The sequence below is a fragment of the Numida meleagris genome, chromosome 1 (genome assembly GCF_002078875.1).
Source record: "Numida meleagris isolate 19003 breed g44 Domestic line chromosome 1, NumMel1.0, whole genome shotgun sequence".
In the NCBI taxonomy this organism is placed as follows: Eukaryota; Metazoa; Chordata; class Aves; order Galliformes; family Numididae; genus Numida; species Numida meleagris.
Genome location: NC_034409.1, coordinates 13,077,811 through 13,093,669, shown reverse-complemented (window position 1 = coordinate 13,093,669; position 15,859 = coordinate 13,077,811). Strand labels below are relative to the sequence as shown.

General features: G+C 45.0%; 1 protein-coding gene across 2 annotated transcripts in view; it reads left to right on the top strand.

Moving 5' to 3' along the window:
• Positions 974-15,859, top strand: part of RELN (reelin) — a 272,240-nt gene continuing 257,354 nt past the window's right edge. For both annotated transcript variants that reach the window (XM_021384542.1, XM_021384541.1), the window contains exon 1: positions 974-1,211. In XM_021384542.1, coding sequence (XP_021240217.1) covers positions 983-1,211 — 229 coding nt within the window. In that variant the 5' untranslated portion in view covers positions 974-982. The remainder of the gene's footprint in view (positions 1,212-15,859) is intronic.

The following is a 15,859-nucleotide window of genomic DNA, read 5'->3' as shown; positions in this document are numbered from 1 at the left end:
GCTCTGGGTTCGCTCCTCTTCCTGAGGTGCGGGGCCCAGGCACACCTTCCTGAGGGCAGAACCGCCCTCCTGGGGACCTGCCCTCCCTGGGGACCCTCACGCTGCCCCTCCTGGGCTGCAGGGTCTCTGTATGTGTGTGGGGAGAAGGTTAGAGTACAAACCGACGTTTTCCCCAGCAGTGGGTACACATCTACCAGGGACAGGGTTGGGGCAGGGACAGGGACAGAGGCAGAGAGGGGGACAGGGACAAGGGAAGAGGGGTAGGGGCAAAAGGAAGAGGGCTGGGGTGTGCGTACAAGGGACTGGGGCTGAGGGACAGGGCAGAGAGACGGAGGCAGAGAGACGGAGGTTGGGGCAGCGGCACGGGGGCACAGGGACTCAGGTGTCGGAGCGGCAGCTGGGGCAGGGACCCGGGAGCAGCGCCAAGGGCCGGGGCCTGGGCGGGGACCCGTAAGCAGGGACGGGCGGCAGACAAAGGGCAGCGACAGCGCCGGGCCGGCAGCCCGCGGCCCCGCAGCGGCAGCACCGCACCCCGGTGCGCAGAGCGAGGAGCGGGAGGAGCGGGCGGCGCCGGCGGAGGAGGAGAAAGAGGTGGAGGAGGAGGAGGAGGAGGGACCTTCCCCTCCCTCCCACCCCGACACCGGGGGAAATAAATTATTCCCAGCCCTCGCGCTCCCGGCTCCGAGCCCCGCACCCCGGCAGCGGCAGACGGGGACGGCGGAGCCGCGCGGGGCAGCGCAGCCTCCGGCGGGCGCGGAGTGGTCGCGGTCGCCCTCCCCTCGCTCCGCTCCTCTCCGCGCCGCTCCGCGCTCCCCGAACTTCCGCGGGCTCCGCGGGGGGCAGCGCCCGCCCCGTCCCGCCCCGTCCTTCCCGCCCCGCGTCCCGTCCCGTCGCGTCTCGTCCCGTCCCGCGGGGAGCGGAGCGGAGCGGCGCGGCGTCCCCGCCGTGCCCTGGATGCCCCAGCGGCGCCGGCGGCAGCAGCATGGAGCGGCGGCGGGGCGTCCCCGGGGGCTGGCCCTGCCTGCTGGCCGCGCTGGGAGCCCTGCTGGCGGCGGGACGGGCGGCCACCCCCCGCGCCCGCTTCTCGCCCTTCTTCTTCCTCTGCACCCACCACGGCGAGCTGGAGGGGGACGGCGAGCAGGGCGAGGTGCTCATCGCCCTCCACATCGCCGGCAACCCCGCCGCCTACGTGCCCGGCCAGGAGTACCACGGTAAGTGGCGGCCGCGCGTGGGGAGGGTGCGAGCATCCCCCGGGGGACGCCCGCGGTGTCCGCAGCTCCCTCCGCCCCCCGCTCTCTGTAGCCGGCGGCGGAGCCCCGCGCTCCGAAGTTGGTGGCGGTCCGACCCCTCCCCGCGTCGGGACCCGGGGAACCCGCCCTGCTGGGGTGCGCGGTGCCGTCCGCGGTGCCCGGAGCTGAACGCACCCGCGGGATGCGGGAGCCGCGCTCACAGGTGGCGGCGGGGGAAGGTCGGGTCGTGCGGGTAACGCCGCAGCACCCGCTCTCTGTGGGCACCCCGAGGTGAGGAGAAACGATAGAGCCCCATCGCCGCCTCTTCGCAGGGCAAACTTCGAGGTGCGGAACGTTTCTAATTCATGACCACGGAAGGCCGCTTCAAGGTGTACTGGCGGATCCTTCTCCTCTCGTTGCGTCCGCTCGAGGTTTTGCGACGCTACGTAATAAGCGCCGATTTGCAATAAACATTAAAAAGCCAAAAAGAAAATTAAATGTAAATATTTATTGAAAGCGTTCTGCTCAGAATAAGACACCGTGGGACGGTCCCTGGCTAAGGATGGAGTCGAACCGCTGTCTTTGATGCGTTCCGGCTCAGAATTTAAGTTAAAAGCAAATCAGAGAATCTCGGAGGGATGTGGGTGTGCTGATGGATTTCGTTCCGATTGTAAGGACGGGGAGAACGAACGTCAAACACCCGTTCTCACCGGATCAGGAGCGCTGAAGTTTTTCTCTGTGTATATCCTTTAGCAACGCAGTTCTTACAAAATCCGTGTGAAACTTTTTATAAAGGTGTTGCTGTCTTTTTTTTTTTTTTAACGATCCCCGTATGTAAATTCTGTGACTTCGACGTGCTCAGTTTCTCCTCAGAGCCCCATTTCCTCTCTCGGACTGCTCTCATTGCATACGACCCGCCGAACCCTAACTCGAGAGCGAAAAAATCAGTCCCGAATTTCCCTCAGCTTTAAGCTCTGGATTTTTTATACCGCGGCTCAGACGCTTAAGCGACAGAATCGCGCCCGCTGGGAGAGAAGCCGAAGCGCGGCGCGGGGGGACGGCCCCTTCCTGGGCACGCCGTCCTCGGGCTGAACTTGGCACTGATGTGTTCATGCAGCACGAGGTGCGGGTATACCCTGCCGTGAGCCAGCCCCCCGCCCTGCTTCCAGCCTGTCGTGGGATTTTGTTTTTAATTCTGTGCATTGAGGGAACACTTAGCTGCGCCGAAACAATGGCAGAGGCAGTGCCTGCTGGCTCCGTGCAACATGGTGGTGTACCCGTGAGCAAAGCACGCTTACTCTGGTAGATACTTTGAAACATCTCATCTGAATATCTTGAAACAATTAGCGGTGGTAAATGTAGCGCCAAAAAAAATAAAATTATCACCTGAAAAAATGATCCAGAGTGATCTGGGCTGTTTGTAATGCAGTTTAATATTACTGGCAGATCCCAGTCTGCACTGCTTCAGTATTTACCGTTAAAAACACCAGACTTTAAAGGCAGACTTGTGAGGTGGAGCTGTGAATGCAGTACAGAAACACAGGACAAAGGGAGATGTGCAGATGTGCAATGGAAATGCACCTGTGCAGAGGGCACACGCCAAGGGTGGGATCCAGCAGGGCTGTTCTGCACTGGCTGCCTCTCCCCTCGGTGACAGCTGAACCCATGAGCACCAAAGGAGATGAGTGAATTGGATGAAACCTTATCTCAAGGGCTGGAAAAGAAATACCAAACACAGATCAGCTCACAACTTTCTGTTAACTGGTTTACACACAAAGCTGTGAGACTGGCTCGCATCCATCTGCCCAGTGGTCCCTCGTGCTGCCCTGTGCCTGTGAGAGGAAAGGTCCCCGTTGGGACACGTGGGCATCGGGTGAGAACTGAGCTTCTCCAAGCGGCTTCTCTGGCACGCTGGGTCCAGCGCTTCAGTTCCCTGTGACACTGAACCCCATAAGTAAAGTGAGGACAATGGTATTTCCTACTTTGCATTGGTAAATTGGATGCTTTGGGATTTAGCACTTCACCCCTAACCCCTAAAACTGCTCCCAGTTTCACCCTATTCCTGCAATCACTAAATATTTAAACACTCATTGACTGATTGAATAGGAACAGAATTATGCTGCACATAAATATGCTCTTTTACACACAGGACTGGTTTGAAATTGGTAAACAGTTTTATCACCTTTGACAGACTTTTATTCCTTGAATTAGCTTTTTTCAAATCTAATTAAGTCCTTGAGCTGGCGAAGCACTTACGCACTCGTTCAAATCCAAACTGACAAAGTGTGCACTTGTTTGACGCAGGCACCTGCTCAGCTTCCTTCCAGCCAAGCGGTGTTCGTGTGCTCCCAGCTGGGCTGCATCAGGGCTTGCTCATAGCTTTGAAGTAATCCCACTTTCTCCTGGGCTTTCCACTGTAATCTACAGAGCAGAATACCATTTTTTTCAAGTAAAAAAAAAAAATTACAAATCCAAAATCTTTATGCAAGCTTTTTGGGTTTCTTTTCAACCTGTGCTCAGTTTTGGTTATTCACGTCAATTTGCCCTCGATGGTGTGAGCGCATCCGACGGTTTGCGGGAAGATTTGTACGTTGGAAATACACAAAGGAACACATGTGGAAGGATCAGCCTGACTGAACATGGAATCCTCACTGCCCTTAATTGCAGAAAACTAAAAACGCACATTCATATCGGCAGGGTTTCAATCAGCGCAAAGGGATCCTTCACACAGTATTTTTTCATATCCCTCAAAAAAATGGTTTTGCTGTCACTGCAAACAGTGCTCTTTTCTCAAGGTTTCTTGTTTAGATCTTTTAGGAACAACTTTGAACTGTTTTCCCATGATTGATGTCAAAACTCATAATTCCAGCCTTAAAATAGTTTTCTTTAGTGAGACTTGAGTTCCTATTTCACTCTCCATTGTTCCTTTTTTTTTTTTTTTTTCCAGCACTGATTAACCTTCAGTCCCCAAACGTTATCAGTTTCCATCAATGGCTGTTACTATTCTTGGACATACTGTATATTGTGTGGAACCATTGCTTTGATAGGTTGCAAAAAGGAAAAAAGTTTTCAACTATTTTAAGTGGTAATTACACACTCTTCCAGCACTGATAATAAGTTGTTTAAAGTCTGGCCAAGTCCACCTTTGTTACTTAGCCACTGCATTTAAGAAATATAGGTTGTGACTCAATACCTGTTTTCACTGGGAATATTGACATTTTTGGTACCAAGTTGGTCTGGTGGGTATGTGCATAGTAAAGTCTGATTGTTCAGATTAGGAAAAATAAAGAGCACGTGTTGGAATCTGAGATGGGGAGGGGGGAGGTGAGGGAAAATAACCAGGGAATAAGAAGTGATGCTGCTTGAGGAACAGAGAGATAGGTGCAGAAACTTCGTTATGTAATCTTCTCCATCAGTTATGCCAAAGTGTACAAAGCTTTTTGTGAGCCACTAGAAGTAGAATGTGTGGAGAATGTGATGCATTCTGATGGTGCACTGGTAAGAGAAGAGCAGATTTGAGTCAACGTTTTCCAGCATCATTCTGAGAATTCTGTCAGTTCTTAGAAACTTTTGTAGAGTATTCCCTCGGAAGCATTGGTTTCATCTGCTTATACCCTGCTCTCATGTTTGTAAGAATGTATACTTCCATTATTATTTTGTTCTAAATTACAGGGCTGTGTAGAAAGTTTTGTTCATAGGAGTAGTTAACTCTTAAAGGATGCTTAAATTAAAGCCACAAGGCTAGCAGTAGGTAGCAGCAGCAAGGGAATTATTAAGAATGGGACAGATCCTGGGTTTTCAAGTCTTTTCCTTCCTATTAGGTCTTTAGCAAAATCCTGCAGTGGCATAAAGGTTTCATAACCCATAACATTTTTCTTCTGGGGCTCTCAGAGAAAAATCTTAATCTACCAGTGCCCAGAGTGTTCATCCCAGCTGTGCTCCACTCAGTTTAGGATCTTCTTGCATAAACCAGAGTGTGCAGAGCAGGAATGACTTCTGAATAACGCGGTCTGTTCTCTACACAGTCTGCAGTTTGAATATGTCAGATCCGAACCTTACAGATTTAAATCTTGACCTCAGATAATAGGCTCTATTTCTGAAGCTCTTGTCCAGTCCCAGAGTTAAAGTGACGTGAACATGCAAGTTTTAAAAAGTTCTGCTTTGAAGATCTCTTGGCCAAAAGCTGATGAGGGATGGTAAAGACCTTGAAAGAAAAAGGTAGACAAAGTCAAGGTATTTTCCTAGGGAAGATGTTAAATTTTAATGGGATCAGCTGCCATCATTCTCATTCCTGGGCCAGATAAGCACCCAGCAGATGGCTTAACCATAGATATGGTCAGACATGGGATTTATAAAAGGAGGTAATGGCCCACAAAGGCCTCCACGAATCCTTCTTGCAAATTTGCAACAGAGATGTAATCTCTGCTTAAATCCTTTCTGCCCCCATTGGGAGGCTGCTATCCCCGCAAAGGAGAGTTGATTGCCCCAAATAACAGCAATTGCAGTCAGCACAGTGTTCTGGCCTGACCCACATTTGCCAGGTGACATCCAACTGCAGGACAAAAATGGCGTTGCTGGTGTTCTTGGTCTTCATGGGGCAGACTGTGCGTTAAAAACTGATCTGTGAATACTGCACATACTTTCTCCAAGTTTAAAGGATGTAATTTTGAATACATACAGTTTATCTATGGAATCCATTGCTAAAATCTGTCCATGGTAACAGCTTTTAAGTAGATTATTTTTAAATGTTACTTTTCCTATAAATACCTGGTAGCTGCAATTTTATATATGTATATGTACATTACATTATATCATACATTTATATTATGTGTATATTTATATACATAACAAGATATAAACCTTCTACTTCAGGACCTAAGTTGACCAATGAGCAGTGTATAAGTAGGTTACTGTGTCGTGGTGACCCGTAGCTCCTTTCTCTAATCTTTTTGCATTGGCTATTTGACCCAAGCCATGCTGATTCATCAGGTAGAACAGAGTATGACTGTTGGCTGACAACATTTCTAATTCTCCTTATTGTTCTGCTGATCTGGATTTTTAAAGACCACTGCCTTTGAAATAATGTCACACTTCAATACATTGCAATAATACAGCATTTGTACAGGGACTAACTGAGGTATGATCTACCATCTGATGACAGACCTGATGATACGACAGAGATGCGTTCTGACACAAGCCTCATTAGCTTTTTGCCTCATGCTCTACAACTGTGGTTTGGATTTGTCATGAATGTTTGCTGCATAAAGAAGAAAGGAAACAGCACTGTCTTACCTCTGAGAACAAGCAACCTTTCCTACCAGTCCTTGGTTTGAGAATTTCAATAGTCGGTGATGAAAGTTTCAGTCTTTTTAACATGCTTCCTTTCTTTGTGTTAACATTTCCTGCCTTTTCATCTGGCATAAAAAGTGCATAGAGTGCAAACATGTTTCTGGAATATTTGTGTCATTCCCATTTTTTTTTTCCCAGTTGTGAGTGGCCACTGGGATAAACACAGTGCAAATTCTTACAATGCAACTTTTAACATCCGTCAAGGCCCAAGAATAGATTGCTTGTGGAAAAGGCCTTGGGAAGTTCTTTCCTGATTCCTTCTTGTGAAGCCTGCTGTCTTATCCATTCACCCTTCCCTGGAAACTGAAAGCCCACGAGTGCGTCACAAAGTCAGTGTGATATGGGCTGTGCCAAATTAACAGGTGATGGCATTACAGGGGCAGAAACCCCTCTGACCCATCCCGTAGGCAGTGGTCACAGCTCCGAGCTGCTGGAGTTCAGGGAGCATTCGGATGACACTCTCCGACATAGAGTTTGCATTTTGGGTAGTCCTGTGTGGGGCCAAGAGTTGGACTCTGATCCTTGTGTGTCCCTTCCAACTTGGGATATTCTATGATTCTATGATTCTGTGCATTAAAATGGAAAATGGGAGGGGTCTGTAAGGGCTGGATGTTAAGGGCCTGTGGAAGTTGCAGGGGAACAGGTGAGGAACTCATACACTTTCAGTAGCTTACTGCAAAGCAGAGGCTGTTTCCCCGTGGCCTTTGTAAAGTTCCCCTTGGCAGATTTTCCATCCTGGTGGGGACCTGGGAACAAAGCAGGCAGTTCCCATCTTCTATCTAGGCACTTTGATATTAATATTACTTGTGGGATTTTCACAAGTGTCTCCTCAGGGGGTAAAATCAGTGGAGTTTTTCCAGCTCAGGTCTGTTATCTGTGAGAACCTGGAATGACAGCAAGTGACAAATCCATCTCCATTCAGGTCCAAGCTTCACCCTACACCTTTTATAAAAAACAAATCCCCACTCCTCCAGACTTCTATTCTACACCGGCCTCCATAAAATGATGTGTACTGCAGGTTTCTCTCTGAACTGCACCAGTGCTTCAGTGCCCCACACCTGCCCATCTGTGCCCCAGGGTGACAAGTACCTTGGGGTATACCTGGCAATGAGAAGTCTTATTAACAATTCCAGCCTTCCAGGTGTAGGAGATCGCTGGGTGTTGGAAACATTTGCAAAGCCATTGCTGAGCCTGTTTCTGAAGCAGAAGCTTTAGGATGTGCAAACATGCAGGAGATCTGCTCACCAGCTCTAATACGTTATTCCTTGTGGCCATTGGTGGTTGGGGCACTGGCACCCCATCCTTCATTCCCCTCCAGTTCCCAGCCTCAGCTTGGGTTGGAAGAGATTTGTATGTTGGTTGTCCACAGGGAGCAGATGTTGGATGCTCTCTGGAAATATCGGGAGACCTTGAACATTTGCATCATAGTGGAGGGGAAGGAAGGAAAAGGGAAAAGAGAGTGCATTAACACTCACTGGCTAGAAGGCTTAGAGAAACCTGGGATTATCTTTCTTTCCATAATTGAGAGAGACTTTCTGGCCTCAGCATTCAACGTGTCTGGTTGAATAATCGTGAGTTACCAAGGACACAATCAGCTGGTGCAGGCTGAAAACCAGTTTTCTATGTATACTGGCCATGCTATTGAAGAGGAATATTTCATGGCAGCACTGGATTTGCCATGTGTGTCCTGCTCCTGAGAGCTCTCTCTGTGTGATAAATGTGAGTAATGAGCAGGTGATCAGCCTTTTAACATCCGAAAACAGCAGCACAACCCTCTGTGGCCTCTCCCCATGTCAGGCCCTGGGATGTGAGAAGTCATTCATCACGTCACAAGGCTTGGCAAGGTCTCTGCCATTTGGTTCCACTTTTCCCACTGCTCTCCAGGACAATACAATAGATAGGAAAGAACAAGAAATATAGATAATGTTTATCTTTCTGACTAAACAAGTGGCAGTTTCCAGGCCAGAATAACCTTCCAATGTTCCTATCTCACAGGGGAAATATGCTGCTAGAGAAAACAAGCCTCCTTCCAGAATGAGACACATTCATCTGGACAAAGGGTGAAATGATTTTCAATACTATGAACTGCAGAAAGAAACCAAACAGCACCACTGACCCAGAGAAAGATCCAGGTCTAACAAAGCACTGCCCACCAAGTGCTGCAGCAAGCAGGCTTGTTTGTGGGGTGTCGGGTCACAGAGTCACTACTATCAAGTTCTGTAAAAAAACCCTCTAGTATTTTTGAAAGAAAGGATGCCTGGTTAAACGCCGATGTTAAATAACTTTGTAGAGTGATTGTTGTCTCTAGCCCCCAAAGATGGCAGCGTTAAGAGCATTGTTCTGGCTGGTTTCAAGATCAAAACCCTCTGGCAAATATTTTTATACTTTCCAATTGTTATTGTTGATTTGCTGACTACCGATAGCCCATCAGATGCATTTTCAAGTTGATAGTATTGTTTCGTAAGAAACAGGACTTTATAATTTGTTCATATAGAGTTGCCATGTTTGTAATGAGTAATAAATTCATTTATAATTTGGTTGTGAGGAGGATGAAAACTGACAATGTCACTGAGTAGAATTTGGTGAAGAATTTGAAATACTTTGCTGACATTTTCAATGCAAACTTTTGATTTTTGCTTTGGAAAAATATCTTCATTTTGAAATTAACTATGAAAAAGGAAAAAAAGAAGTTAACTGAATAATGAGAAAATGAAATGAGACCTTTCTGCTTGAACAATATTCTTTATCTAATTTTTCTGAGTTCATTGAAGATTTTCGTACTGACTGAACTGATATTTTAATTTGTGTGTGTGCGTGTTAAAACCCCCAGTACTTCTCCTTTTATGTTAGCTGATCTCTTTTTCTTTCTTTTTCTTTTCATTTTGGTCACTGAACCAAAAATCGAATAGTTCTACTTCTGACAAGTTGACCACTTAATTTCCGGCCACTGAACAGATTTGATTCAAACAAGTAACCCTCATGACTCCTCTCGCATTTGTTCCCAAAATAAATAACAGAATAATAATTAGCTCTTTAAGGCACCAAAGTGCAGCTGGTAGGAATACTGCCATTTCCAAGGTAACAAACTCTTGTTTTCTGTAATGATACCTGCAGTTGCTATGGGGTTTCCAATGTATACATTAACCACGTTTTGCTTTACAGTCAGTCATTGTTCAGTTTTCTTCCTCAGCAGAAATCTTTTTCCCATTCAGTCTTCCAGTAAAAAAAGCCTTAGAGGAGATCTATCACTTTGCTCCTTCTAGATGTCTACATTTAGAGGACATTTCTGCTTACAAACTTGAAAACCTGTTACAGTGCATCTACAGAATAGGAATCCATTTAACTAGATAAATAGTCTGCCATGTCTTTAAAATTATCTTTTTTTTTCTTCCCAAGAAATGATATTTACAGAGCTGAGCACCTCAACTAGGTAAAAACTGTGCAGAGCAGACATAGAAATTGGCATTGAGAATTGCAGGTTTATCTCGTTAAGGGAAATCATTTTTAATGTTCTTCATTACCCTATTTTTCCTTCAACATATTGCTAATATGGGGTGAAAATTATGTAACTGTAATGGGGCTGTGATGTTTGCAGAAATTGCCTCAGCCAGAGGTGAAAAGTTGTGGGTTTGGCCTGGTCCCTCTCCAGCCTCTGGCAGCCCAGATTACTTCATTAAGCATCTGTGGACCTTTCCACTCAAGGAGATGGAAGTTTTGTTTCATCAAGTGGCAGCAGATGTTAGGGAGCTTTCACACCATTCATCGCTGAGAGAAAGCCAATGCTATGGCATCTGGCTATTTTCTTAGTACAGATCATCTTTTTGAAAGTCCAAACTGTCTTTTAACAGAGATGCTTGTGTGTTACACACTGGCTACTCCTCTTTTGGGTCTTTGCCTAAAAACCCGGTATCCGACTTCCCCCAACCCTTTTTTTTCCCAGTTGGTGATATCAGAAAGCAAATTCTTCTGCTATTTGCAGCAATTTTCTTCCAGGGAGAAAATTTAAAAAAAAAAAAAAAAAAACACCTTGAAAAATTAATTGCAGTGCAGTATATTTCCTGATTGGACATCACTAACTGCTAAGAAACACTGCTGGGTTCTCAGTAGTGAATTGCACCACAACTATTAACCTTTCATTACAGATTTACAAAGTTTGCACTTATTGCAGTTACCAAATATATTCCAGTTGGAAGCAGTCAGAAATTGGGAATATGTATGTATGGTTTGCTGGGGATTGACATAGTTTCTCTAGTGCATGTAGATTTTTTTAATGCACAGCACTCATACAGAAGCTAGTGAGCACAGTACATACAATCTTTAGACTGGTAGATTCTTGACAAATGAAAATCACATATTCTGTCTGACGCCTTGGAAAATCTGATGAATCTATTCCTCCAAATGAGCATGTGAATTGTGCCTTCTGTCTCTGTTGGGGCAGTGCTGCTTCAGGGTGAGGCTGACCCCAGGTTTCTGGTGCAGAAAGGTGGAGTCAGAAGGGATGACCAAGTGCAACAAAGCTCAACATACACAGTGCAGCACAATATGCTGTTTCCCATATTCCTTGTCTAGCCTTGATTTTATTTCACCCTTCTACAACCATCAGTCTTTGCAACTGATATGAAAGTTTCTGCCTCCACTGCAGTTTTTCATTGCAAATGAAAGGTGCACTCCTGGTGTTTTGGGGAAAATAGTGCATGGCTTTTAGGATAATGACTGATTTCACCCCATTCGCGGCAAGCCACTTTGGACCTTCAATGTTGTAAATTAATATCATTTAAAGTTTTAATCTAGATTTGTTAAGCAAGGCGTAAAAATAATGGATTATTGAATCTGTCCCAGGAAGCCTAGGAAGGGCAATTGGGCAAGGGAATGTATTTAGAAGAAAGTCTGCATTATTAGTGAGGGAAACACTAGGTGCTGACATAATTAACAGACGTTGAACAGAATAAGATTGGACATTGCTCCAGAAGGAAGCATTTCTAACACAAATCTCAGAAAAGATACAAGTTCATTTTTTTCTCAGGGCAGTTTAGCTCATGTCATGTCTGTACAGACAAAGAGGACTTCACTAATGTAGGTGTGATATTTACAGATAAAGTGAAAAGGATTGAAGCCCCGCTTTAAAGATGCACAACAGAGATTCTTAGCTGACTAGATTCTTCCCTGTGCCCTGGCAGCCCGAAGGGCCGATGATACCCTGGGGCGCACCAGGCCCAGCACTGCCAGTGGGCGAGGGGAGGGCTTGTCCCACTCTGCTCTGCGCAGCCTCACCTCCTGCACTGGGTGCAGTGTGTGTGCCACAACATCAGAGGGACATAAAGCTACTAGAGAGCGCCCAAAGGAGGGATATGAAGATGAGGAGGCTGAGGGGAGGCCTCATGATGGCTGCAGCTCCTCACAGAGAGTGGAGGGACAGTGCTGAGCTATGCTCTCTATGACAGCAACAGGGCCAGAGAGAATGACATGGAGCTGTGGCAGGTGAGGGTGGGGGGGGTTAGGGAAAGGTTCTGTCCCAGGGGGTGATGAGCATGAAACAGGCTGCCCAGGGCAGTGGGCACAGCCCCAAGCTGCTGGAGTTCACGGAGTGTTTGTACACCGCTCTCAGTCATAGAATTTGAATTTTGGGTGGTGCTATGTGGAGCCAGGAACTGCACTCAGCAATCCTCGTGGGTTCTTTTCCTTGGGACATCCAATGTTTCTATATTTCTGCAATTCCCTTGTAGCAGAAATGCTAAGTCACAGCTTGAAGCAGTGATTGAGCACCTGGTGGGAAGGCAGGGCCAGCCCAGGGGAGCTCAGGTGCATGCAATGCACCTGAGTGACAGGAAGGGGTGGAGCCAGGATCCATCCCTTCCCAGAGCTCATTGAAGGGTTGGCAGTGGAGGTAAGGGTGTTTTTCTGGAGATCTTTGTGTGCCTGAGGCCTTTTGAAGGTAAGTAGCTTTTTTCCTTTGTTTCTGTGCCAGTGGCTGTTGCATTTGAGCAACTCCTCACTTGTAGCCTAAGACTTTGTTGCCCTGCTGTCATTGGTGTGTTTTTTTATTGTGTTACACCCCTCTTTTGCATTTTTTAAAAATCTGAGTTTACAGATCACACAGTATAGCTGTATTGACAACTTCCAGCTGGTAACAATTCTCCCAAACTGCTGGGCAGATATATCAGCAGGTAAACAAGTGCCCTGATAAAAAAGATCCGTATTGCATCTCAGCTGTACATCAATTCAGTTTTCATCTATTCTGCGGAATTTAACATGTTTATGTTATTCAACATACAAAGTAGTTATAACAAATTTGAATCAGAGGTGTATTGTGTTTTTTGGTGCATTCTCTTTTATGTCAAGAGCACTGTGCTTTAGTTTAAAGAGAGATCAGAATCTTTGTGATGAGCAAGACCAGAACTGTTGGCCTTCTTACTTGTCGATGTTATTTGATACTTCCTTGCACAGGTATTTCTAGCTGGTACAAAGCATCAATGAATGAAAATACTGCATCACATTTCCTCTGTTTCTCCTGAACAATTTGGAAATGTTTACATATAAAGTCCAATGGCATGATAATAAACTGCTTGACCTTTCTTTTGGTTACACACTTAAGGGCATATTGCATGATCCCCTTTGTTATATATCTGGATGTTTTGTTCGTTCTTGATTTTTTTTATTTTTTTTTTCCCCATTGCAGGCAATCATATTGCTGCAGCGATAAATAATTACTTAAACATGTTGGGTGACTGATGATTTAATGTGCTCTTCTGAATGGGAAGAGGAGGCAAACAAAGAAGTATATGTGAGTGAGGTGGCAGAGATCTTAATAAATATATTTCAGGATCCTAGTATTTAGCAGCTATTTATTATACTTATTGTCTGTATGATGGCCAAGCCTAACATAATTCCTCTCATATGACAGAAGACAGCCCAGAAGCCTGGTGTCTGGAAAATCCCCCCCTTGGTATCTCCCAGGAAGAGCTCATTTCCGTGGCTTAGTCCTGGCTTAGGTTTTGTATCAGCAGGGGTGCCTTTTATGTGTTATGTAGCTGTTAATATGTGGGGGAAATACGAAATACTGGGAGGACTCTCAATTCTGCTTAAGGGAAAAAGATCCCTGTGTTACACCTAAATATAAACTTCCTTAAAGGAAATGAAGTCTCATTTTTACTTTCTAAGAACACAGAGTTGTTGAAGAATATAAACATAATTTAAGGTTCAGTGACTTGTCCTGAACAGGAATATCTTTTGTGGAATTTGTAGCATGCAAAATTGTGTCATTAAAAAAAATCTACAGACTGGAGTATCTTCTGAGGGACGTGGAGGAAGAGAGAAGCATTTCTCAAAATTGAAGTAGGATTTTTACGTACTAACTATAAATATCTTGCAACTGTATGATTTGCTTTTAAATAAAATAAAGCTGCTTGCTGTCTTTGCAAAAATGAATTGGGGAAAGGGATTTATCCAGGGTAATTCAGTCAGATGAATGGAGAGATATGTCCATCACCACTAACGTGACAGTTATTCCTTCTAAATATAAACTTTATATATTAGAGGCTTGATTATACCGTTAAGAAGATTAGAACATTTAAACAGAAAATAACGGCTTATGTGCCCTAAATGTAAAACCAAAAGTGGAGGTTATATGTACAGCAATATCACACTATTCAGTACTTCTGAACAACGTATTTTCCCCATGAAAATACCTGTGAGGAGTAATCAGTGTATGCAGCCTCTGGGGATAGATGAAGTGCTTGAAATATAATCTTTCCAAGTGGTAATTTAAACATATGCAGGTATTAATTTCAGCATATTTTGGTGTTTTTGTTGGAGTAGGCACAATGATTACATACAACCATGTTCATAAGGGCAGTTTTGTGGATTATCCATTCTCTGTAAAATGGTTGGGCTATCTTTAAATTGTGGAAAATATGATACAACTATTAAAATGTGACAGAAGGGGGAAAAATGGCTGATGATGCTTTTGTGGTATTTCTGTCAATTGGATATATGAATTTAAAATATTTAACACCTATTAAAGATTTCAGTGTCTTTTAATATTGTGCTTGACTTACACAGCACCGTCTCTAAGGACATAGCAGTTGAATCTTTTGAAGGCATTGAATTTATGACATTGAATTTAAAACTTTTGTGCTCATGTCACGAAGCTTGTTAGGTAGTGTTTAACATGTCTCCTTTTTCATTTCTATTTTTTTGAAATTCATATTCTTTATATCCTATTAGTTCTTCTCAGTGAAAGATTTATGGTGAAGATGGGGGAAGACTTGATCCTTTTTCAGTTATCTTCCTGATGGATAGCACTCCTTGATTTCCTTTTATACACCTCTCAGATTAGATATTCTGCACCTTAATCACAACACCATCTTACTTATTTGATCTTTTAAGAGAAAAAGCATTATGATTATAAATCAACTTAAAAATATTATCAGATATTCTGCCTCAAGCCTTGTCTTTGTTTCCTACTCAACTCTTGCTCCCTGGGCAAGGCCTGGATGGAGGGGAAAAAAAAGCCCTTTAATTGCATCCAGCTAGGGATATTGAATTGAAATGTTCTGAGATGGAGCTGGTGTTAACCCTCAAGTCTGTTCCCCACGTGGGCTGAGCTTGGGCTGACTCTGCTAGAGCCTGCGGCTGTGCCAATGGTGCACCATGCCACTCAAGCTTGAAAACTGCGGGGTAGGTCCAAATTAAATGTTTGTGATTAGGAGAGCAAATCAAGGAGATAGTACCCAAAATACGCGAGCATTTCTGAATTTTCTGCCTGGGTGCTGGCTGCACCCAGGCTCAATTGGCTATGGGTGGCATGTCCACCACTGGTGTTACTCCCCTCTAGGAGGGGAAGTCTGGGTCTGACTTGTGCTAACATGCTGTGAATTTGCTGTCCAACTTCCCCAAGCAGCTGGTGGTGCTCATTAATTCTTCCTAGGATTGTTTATAGTTTCTGCACTACCCACCTAAATTCTTCAAACCTGCATACTCTAAAATGTATTGTTTTAATTAACCTTGCTAACTTTTACATATCTACAAGGCATCTAAATTTCCCCTATTCACGTGATTAGGTCCGCTGCATAGTAATGTCTGTATACGTGCTTATTGCTTCTGTTGCTTTACTGCTATTTTCATTGGCATAGCAAGATACTGTACACCAACATGCTGATTTCATATTGCTGTGGTGTGGTTGCCTTTTCTGCATGCTTATGCTTGAAAATAAAAGTATTTTCCCTGAAACAAATGAAACAGGCTCTTTTCTAAGGCATTCCAATTACACTGGTAGTTCTGCT